This window comes from Mus caroli, chromosome 5, assembly GCF_900094665.2.
Source record: "Mus caroli chromosome 5, CAROLI_EIJ_v1.1, whole genome shotgun sequence".
In the NCBI taxonomy this organism is placed as follows: domain Eukaryota; kingdom Metazoa; phylum Chordata; class Mammalia; order Rodentia; family Muridae; genus Mus; species Mus caroli.
The window spans coordinates 143,285,281-143,294,592 of NC_034574.1; the positions used below are offsets into that span (position 1 = coordinate 143,285,281).

General features: G+C 47.2%; 1 protein-coding gene across 1 annotated transcript in view; it reads left to right on the plus strand.

Moving 5' to 3' along the window:
• B3glct (beta 3-glucosyltransferase) overlaps positions 1-9,312 on the plus strand; it is an 84,565-nt gene that overhangs the window by 53,119 nt on the left and 22,134 nt on the right. The window contains exons 8-10 of the mRNA XM_021163494.2: positions 1,875-1,938; positions 4,816-4,935; positions 8,367-8,436. Coding sequence (XP_021019153.1) covers positions 1,875-1,938; positions 4,816-4,935; positions 8,367-8,436 — 254 coding nt within the window. The remainder of the gene's footprint in view (positions 1-1,874; positions 1,939-4,815; positions 4,936-8,366; positions 8,437-9,312) is intronic.

Consider the following 9,312-nt stretch of genomic DNA (forward strand, 5'->3'; position numbering starts at 1 on the left):
AGCGGGTGGGTGGAGGAATGTCACTGTTTTATGATTAGCATGCCTTGGAGCATTGAGTCACAAAGGTCACATTCTCAAGCCTGGGCCTAAAGGCTTAGTTTTTATGTTTTTACGTTTCACTTTTTCAGGTAGAGCTTTATAAATTAAATTTAGTTTGGTTTCTAAGTGGCATGCAACATTATCCATGCTAGTGGGTACCACACAGTGTTTCAGTACATGTAGAGGCTGCGCACTGGTTCAGTCAGGGTATAGAGAGGCTGGGGAGATAGCTTGAAGGTCCAGAGCACTGGCTGCTCTTGCGGAGGATCCAGGTTTGATTCCCAGCACCCACGTGGAGGCTCACAACCACCTGTAACTCCAGTTCCTGGGGAGCCAATGTCACCTGTGGCCTCTGCGGGCCCTCACTGCAGGCATACAGTGTGCTCACATCTATGCACACCAGTGCTCGCACACTTGAAGTACAAAGAAATGTATAGATCAGGGAATGCACAGTCCTTTTCTCAAACAAGATTATCATTTATGGTAAGAGCATCTAAACTCCTTTCTTCTAAGCGTTTTGGAATTATTACAGGACGTAATTATTAATTTTTATATGTAAAGTTTATTTTTATTATGGTGTTTAAATTTTAAAATAAAACACCGAACTGCAGTTTCTTCTCCATCTTGTCCTCCCAGCCCTCCTCCCCATCCCCGTCCCCCCATTTCTCACCAGCCATGGCCTATCAAGTTGCAGTAAGACTAAGCGCCTCCTCTCTTATTAAGGCAACACAGGGTAGCCCAGTAGGGGGAAAGGGTCCCAAAGGTAGGCAACAGAGTCAGAGACAGCTTCTGCTCCCACCATTAAGAGTCCCACAAGAAGCCAGGTGTGGTGGCGCACGCCTTTAGTCCCAGCACTTGGGAGGCAGAGGCAGGTGGATTTCTGAGTTCGAGGCCAGCCTGGTCTACAAAGTGAGTTCCAGAACAGTTCCAGGTTATACAGAAAAATTTGACTAAGGGACTGGAGAGATGGCTCAGCAGTTAAGAGCACTGGCCTCTCTCTTCCAGAGGATCCTGTTTTGGTTCCCACCACCCACAAGGCATTTCATAACCATGCGTGACTCCAGGCCCGAGGGATTCAGCGCCCTCTCCTGGCCTCCGTGGACACTGCATGCAAGTGACTCAGACATACATGCAGGCAAACTGTCCGTATACATCAAATAAATAAGAATTTTAAAAATTGGTCAAGACAAGACGTCCTCCATTCCTTCTCCTACACAATGTTGAGTAAATGTTGAGTAAGCCCTTTGTTAGAGACAGACAGAAGGCACAGGAGGAGGGGTAGGGGATTCATTTAGGTTTGCTTTTGGTCTAACTATGCCAAAGGGAAGACTCTTTTTCCTTTGACGTGGTATCCTCACACTTGAGGATCATCCAGCGAAGAGCAGCTTTCTAGGGAAGGTTCTTCAGCTTAGCCTTGAAAATGAAAGGGTTGCTCCGTGAAAGTTGGGTGTAGAGAACCCAACTAGAGGTTGGGCGGGGCGTGCGTGTGTGCGTGCGTGCGTGCGTGCGTGCGTGCGTGCGTGCGTGCGTGCGTGCATGCGTGGGGCTTAAGACAGATGCTGGAGAAATGCAGAGCCTCCCAGACCATGTAGGAATGAGGGGCTTTATTCAGGGTAAGAAAGGAACCATGGGAGAATCTTTTTTTTTTTTTTGTTTTTTTTTTAATTAAGCCGAGAGAAAACTGGTATTTTTTACCCAAGCCACATGCTTTTATCTTAAAATTTGTATTTTGTTCAGCTATTAGAAATTTTCATGAATCTGTTTTTCTTGTTTGACAGTTCTTTCGCTCTGAAAACAAACAAGCAAACAAACAAAGGAATGTTTCTGTTTTCCAGGCTTGCCAAAAGATTAAAGAGTGAGGCGCTGAAGTCCGACTTCACAATTGATTTAAAGCACGAGGTAGGTCACGATTGATTAGGTCTCAGGGACCCAGGAGTCACCAAGTTGAGCTCAGTGGTTGCTAGGACAGTCATGACTGTTGCTACTGCCTCTGTACCAAAGAAGAAATAGTTATGTATTTTGATGCAGAAATTGCGTCTTATATTTTACATCCCATAATAGTGCCTTTCCCCACACCCCCTCTTGTTTTCCCCACTGAGGTAATTTCACCGCAGAAGGTGGGGAAGGATTGGGGGTAGGGGAAGGTTGAATCTCGTGGTTCGTGAGTCTTCGCCTTTTTAGGTAGGTAGATGGGCCAGAGATGAATGTTTAAAAGCACGCCAAAATGAATTTTTTGCTTGTTTTTTCGAGACAGGGTTTCTCTGTATAGCCTGGCTGTCCCGGAAATCACTTTGTAGACCAGGCTGGTCTTGAACTCAGGAATCCGCCTGCCTCTGCCTCCCAAGTGCTGGGATTAAAGGAGTGTGCCACCACCGCCTGGCTCAAAATGAAATTTTAATTGATTTTTTGAGACTCTCACATCATGCACCCTGATCATACTCACTTCCTAATCTTCCCATATTTGCCCTCCTCCCCACCCCCATTTCTCCTATACCTTTTCCTCCCCTCAGTAACTGCAAAAAAAAAAAAAAAAAAAAAAAAAAACCAAAACAAAAAAACAACCAAAAAACAAGTCCGTTTTGTGTTGTCCATATACTTACTAGACGGTCAAATTCCTAGTGGTCAGCCCCAACCACACCCCCCAGGAGGATGAGTGTTCTCTGCCTGCACCCTCTCTAGAAGCTAAGGATTGGTTTCTTTTTCTTTCACTGTGTATGAGTGTTTGTCTATGTGTATGCATGTGTGCCGTGTATGTGCAGTAACCACAGTGTCCAGAAGGGGGCATCAGATCCCTGGAACAGAGCTACGGGCAGTTCTAAGTCACTGTTGGGTAATGGAAACTGACCCCCAGTCCTCTGCCAGAGCAGAAAGTCATGACTGCTGAGTCATCTCTCTAGCTCAAAGAGTGGTCACGTGTATTAATTATTACTCTCTCTTGATTGTGTCTGCTTAGCTCCTGATTTTTCATTGTTTCTATGAACAGGTTGGGCATGATAACTGTAAACTATTTTTTTTTTTTTAAACTGCAACTTACTTTTAAAAAATACGTTTTCTTTTTTTGGGCTGGGCAGATGGCTCAGTTGGCAAAGTGCTCATTGTATTAGTGTGAGGATCTGCATTCAGATCCCTGCACCCACAGGAAAAGCCTGGTATAGCAGGCAGTGCAAGTGCTGGGAGGCAGAGACAGGCAGACTCTGGGAACTTGTCTCCAGCAAGGCCACGCCTACTAATCCTTCTCAGGCCATTCCACCAACTGGGAGCAAGCATCCAGACATAGGAGCCTGTGGGGACCGTTCTCATTCAAACCAGGTCACTGCTGGTGACTCTGGGAAATGGAGCTGAGGTCTCATTGCTTGTGTTACTTTCTGTGGTCTTCCTCTAAGCACTTTAGTGTTGTTTTGGGGATTTCCTTTTGTCATCTCTGGATTTTTTTTTTGTTTACATATATGAATATTGATTCATAACTGTTTTTAAGTTATAAAGCGTCAGATCAATCTATGTGGTGTTGCCTTTCTTTAAAAATCCTGTGGGTTGCCGGCCGTGGTGGCGCACGCCTTTAATCCCAGCACTCGGGAGGCAGAGGCAGGTGCATTTCTGAGTTCGAGGCCAGCCTGGTCTACAAAGTGAGTGCCAGGACAGCCAGGGCTACACAGAGAAACCCTGTCTCNTGAGTGCCAGGACAGCCAGGGCTACACAGAGAAACCCTGTCTCGAAAAACCAAAAAAAAAAAAAAAAAAAATCTTGTGGGTTATTGGAGTCCTATGTCCACTCTGCCACAGGGCTAAGGCCGCTCATGGAGGTGGGATGCAGGATGTGGGAGTTTTGACTGTGCTTACCCCTTGCTAGTGCCGGGCAGGCAGGGGTCGGGCTAGGAGAAGCTGCTGGACACTGGTCAGGGGGTGGGGGAGCACAGTCTGAGGTCCCTGGGGACTTATGGAACCGACTGGGGGTTCCCGGCCCTGCAAGGGTGCCCGCGGGATGGATCTATCCGGGGATGGAGGGGAAAAGCGGGGAGCAGGGTTCTGGCTGGGTCCCGTGGGGAGGAGAGTCCTGTTTAGTGGGCAGCCTGGCTTGGTGGTGGCCATGGCTAGGAGCTCTGAGAGGCCTCCTGCGGGAGATGCGGCTCTTTAGACCAAGGCCTGTACCATTGCTCCCCACAGCTGATCCCGATGAGAAGAGACAGTCCATGGTTTTAAGGCGTTTATTGTCATGGCAGAGTTGTGTTGAGTAAAACCGTACCCCACTTTCTCAGGGCGGGCCTGAGGTTAAGTGTTAAGTGCCTTTTGCAGGGAGGAGTGTCTGGGAAGAGGAGTTTATTGGCTTCAAACATTGTTAAAATGGAGATCTGTCTTGAGGCTACATGACCTATGGCCATGTTTTCTACCTGTGGGGGTGGCGGGAGGGGGAGGGGAGGTTGGGACATTGCCTTTACATGACTGATGGCCACAGAATTATGGAGAGCTTGGCCTCATGTCAGGGGCCTGGTGTCCAGGAGCGTGGCAAAGCACCTACTGTCCCTTGCAGAGTTTTCTCCTGCAGGGTCACCTGTGGGGTAACCAGGGTTTCAAACCTAGCTCAACCAGAAACCAGGCTACCTTTCAGGGTCCCACAAAAGCTGAGGAAAGTTTCTGTTGACTATTAATATATCAACATGGTTCAACCTAATGCTCTTTCTAGGAGGCATGTCCTGCTGCCTCCTGAGACATTTTGTACCATTTTATATCTGTGGTTTTGGCTTAGCTCTGTTCTTTCCGCTGCTCTCATGTCTTGAGCTAGATTGCCCTCTACATCTGGGACAAAGGTGGAGGACCGGCCCTCACCCCTGTGCCTGAGTTTTGTACGGAAGATGTGGACCCCCGCTGCGTCACCACGTTCCATTCTTTCCTACCGCTCTGTGTAAGTGAGAAAACCTACGTCCAGAGGAGGATGTGCCTATTATGTGCACAACATTTGCTTGTTGTGGACATAACATTGTGCTGGCAATTTATGTATTTAAACATAAACCAGCTTTTGCTCCAAGCCATGCCTGTGCCTTCTAGGTAAGTACTGTTGCCATTCCCCTCTTCCGTATTGAGATGAGGGATGCACGAAGAGACAGTGTTGCTGGACCCAAGTCTGTCTGCTTAATACTCGGAAGCCAGTACCAGGGAGAGGAGAGCTAGAGGGAAGCAAGTGGGTCATGTGACTAGGTCATGTGAGGGCCTGTGCAGCACACCAGGAGGTGGAAAGGGTGTTGTCTCCCAGAGACTGTCTCAGAGAAAGCTGGTGTGCATGTGCGTGTGTGTGGTGTGTGTGTGTGTGTGAGAGAGAGACAGGGCTTTGTGGGAAGGGAAAGGAAGGGGTGCAGTGGGCAGAAAGAGTGGGTGCGCTGAGTAGGGCCTTTGTCCTGTAAAGCCTACCCCTCTGTCCTCATACCCTTCTTCCTGTCTTTCCCCCTCTGCTCTTTTCTTTCTACCCCTCCCTCCCTCCCTCCCTCCCTCCCTCCCCCAGCTCCAGCATCACACTAGCAGCGCTCTTCCTCGGCTGCTCACAGCCATGTCACAGCCCTTTATATGCTTTACATTTAAAGAGTAAGGAAGTAAACTGAATGTTACATTCTGGTGTTATGTGAGGGTCACCAGATATTCTGGAAATCCAAAGCAAGACTGCAGTTAACACTCTTAACCACTTAGCAGAGCAGGAAGCCATGGAAGGGAAGCTCTGCCCAGGTCCACTAAGGAGTGGCCTGAAGTGATAGGAGTTTGGTGCCAGTTCTTAGAATGGTACAAGGCCTGCCCCTACCACTCTCAGCAGGTGATCTTGCTTTTGATGTTCTGGCACAGTTCAGATTCTCATGGAGCAGACACTAAGTCTTCATGGCAGATCTTTGGCAGATCTATGGTTGACTCCCACTACGACGCTGAAGGCTCTGAAACTTACCAGACCGTTGACCTTTGGGTTTTTTTCTTTCGTTAAGGCAATATATTCTGTAACCTTACACAGTATGTGTTATTCTCAAGTCAGTTATGGAAAAGGTTGTGTGTACTGTCTTAAAAGGTACAGAGAAACTGCATACACACTACACACATACACACATATACACATACACACTGCACATACATACACATATGCATACATACACACTGCACACACATACACACATACACACTGTACATACATACACACTGCACTCACATACACCACATACACACACACACACACCACATACACATACTGCACATACATATATTGCATACACACACTGTGCACACACTGCACACACTCACACATACACACTGCACACACAACAGTACACACATACACTGCATACACACATGGCACACATACACTGCATACACACACTGCACACACCTGCACATACACACACTGCACATACATACACATATACTGCATAGACACACTGCACACACATGCACATATACTGCACACACTCACTCATATACACTGCATACACACTTAGCACACATATACACTGTATACACAAATTGCACACACACACTGCACACACACATACACTGCATAGACACAGTGCACACACATATACACTGCATTGACACACTGCACATACTGCATACACTCACACATACATACTGTACACACATACACTATACACATACATAGCATACACACATTGCATACACATACACTGCACACACACATGTACCCACACTGCACACACATACACTGCACACACATATACTGCATGCACACATGCATACACTCACACATACACACTGTACACACTGCGCACACACTGCACACACATACACTACATACATACACTGCACATATACACCTTATAGTGTGACAATAGAGGGGACTTGTAATACTTGCAGTTCCCAATGGGCTACCAGTCTTTTCAGACCTGAAACCTATTTGCTTTGCAATGCTCTTGATATCTTGAGTAACAAGTACATCACTATGAACCAATCCCAAACTCTTAAGTGGTGGCTTCACTGTGACTCTTATTACAGTTGTACAAGAAGACACGTAAGAAGGTGTGTTCTAGTTTGCTCATTGTTGCTGTGACAAACTGACCAAAGGAAGGTGGGGGAGAGAAGGGTTTATTCGGCTTCTCCATCCCCATCACAGTCCACCATGAAAGGAAGTCAGGGCAGGCACTGGAGGCAGGAACTGAAGCAGAGACCGTGACAGAACACTGTTTACTGGCTTACTCTCCATGGCTTTCTCAGCCAGCTTTTTAATACAAACCAGGGCCACTTGTTAAGGAGTGATGTTGCCCACAGTGGACTGAGTCCTCCTACATCAGTCTTTAATTGAGAGAGTGTCCTACAGGCCAGGCTGATGGAAGCAAACCCTCAATTGAGAGGCCATCTTCTCAAGTGACTGTAGTTTGTGTGAGGGCAACAAAAAGTGTAACCATTAGGTGGGGCCAGAGCTGCCCTAGGGAGAACCTGAAGGTATACATTGTCATCAAATCTCTTTGTGCCTCCTTCAACCTGTTTGGGCTTCCTCCCACCCAGGGTTTGAAGCAGAGGGCAGAATATCCATGGCCTAAACTCAAGTAGACAGTAAGGAGTCATGTATGACTTCCTTCCACATATGGCCAGACCCAGAGAAGCAGACATCTCCCTCTTGCATGAAGTCACCTTCTGTTCCTCTCCCTCTGTCAAAATCTCCACTAGTTGAGAACATGACTAGACAGTAACCCACATTTGTTAGTTACCTGCCATGTGCTTAGTAAGTAGCAGTGACAGCAGCCTTCTGGTGACTGTTAGTCCTGATCTCTAAATGACCAGGGGAGTCCAGAGGGCTTAAGGGGCTTGTAAGTATGGCTCTTGGTCTGCAACTGCTGTGCAAGGACACAGCTGTAAGGCTGAGCTGGGGTACAGGTGCAAGGCCGAGCTGGGGTACAGGTGCAAGGCCCAGCTGGGGTACAGGTGCAAGGCAGAGCCGGGGTACAGGTCCAGGGCTTATCTGGAGGACAGGTTCAGGGCTGAGCTAGGATTCAAGACCAGGGCTGACCTGGGGTATAGGTAAAGGGCTAAGCTAAGATTCATGTCTGGGGCTGAGCTGGGATGTAGGTTTAGGCTTGGGAGGGAGATAAGTTCAAGGCTGGACTCACGTAGGTCCAGGGTTGGAGCTGGGAGGCAGGTTCTGTGCCACCTGACTCCAGAGCCTACACTATCAGTTTTCCTCCATGTCCCCTTTCTTCCCTAAAACTACCATGGAAATGGATATCTATAGCATCGATTATTTTAACTATATTTAAGATCTACTGTGGGCATGAAGTCCGGGTAATGCTGACCTACAAATGTATGTAATGTTTTTTCTTCTTCTTTCTCTCCCCTACCCCCACTTTTTAGGGAATACCGGTAAAGAAGGAGGAGATTTTTGTTGCAGTAAAAACGTGCAAGAAATTTCATGCTGACAGAAGTATGTTTGGGGCTTTTCCCTTTTCTTGAACTTTCGAGATCCTAAATGTCTGTGAAACAGTGCAAGCCAGGTGCAAACTCAAGATGGGAAGATTATGTTTAGTGGATGCCAAGGGAAAGAGGCTGTTAGATCAGGGTTCCTCGCTGGGCCACTCCAATCCCTGAGATCACTTAGCAGAGGCCATTTTGTCTTGAAGCATGAGTGGTCATAGCTCTTCTAAATACTGTGGAGATCAGCGCCTTATATTGAAAATGGTAGCCTTGGAGACAGCGTGCAAGTGGAAGTCTGTTCTGTCAAGGGTCCTGCTGTATGAAAGCCACCAGAGGGGCTTCCAAGGAAATACAATACCAACAACGATAATCCTTTTTATATTTATTCCCTGTGTACACGTTATTACTTTTTAATGAAGAGTCACGGGTTTGCTTTGGAAAAGAGGAAAAAAAGTCACCTCAGAGATAGAGGCCCGACTTATAGAAACACCGGGGTGCACGCAGATTTCTGGTGTCTCATTGTAGAACTTTGCTAGCTAAAGTGATGAGGTTAAAAGAAGAAAAGGCCCATCCTAATATAAATGGGCACAATTCCTCTTTTTTCCTGTCTCATCTGAATCTGCGCTTTGCTGGTGCTTAGCACTGGGTATGCTTTTGTATGAGCTCATTTTAGCACTTCTGTTTTTCCTTGTGAAGACTGGTGGCACGGGGCGTGGCCTAAATGTAAGGGGCGTGGCCTAAATGTAAAGGGCGTGGCCTAAATGTAGGGAGCTTCCTAACACAGCTGTCATGGTCCTGGGAATAGGGTGTTGGGAGATTCGTGTGTGTGTGTGTGTGTATGTGTGTGTGTGTGTGTGAGTGTGTGTGTGTGTGTGTGTGTGTGTGT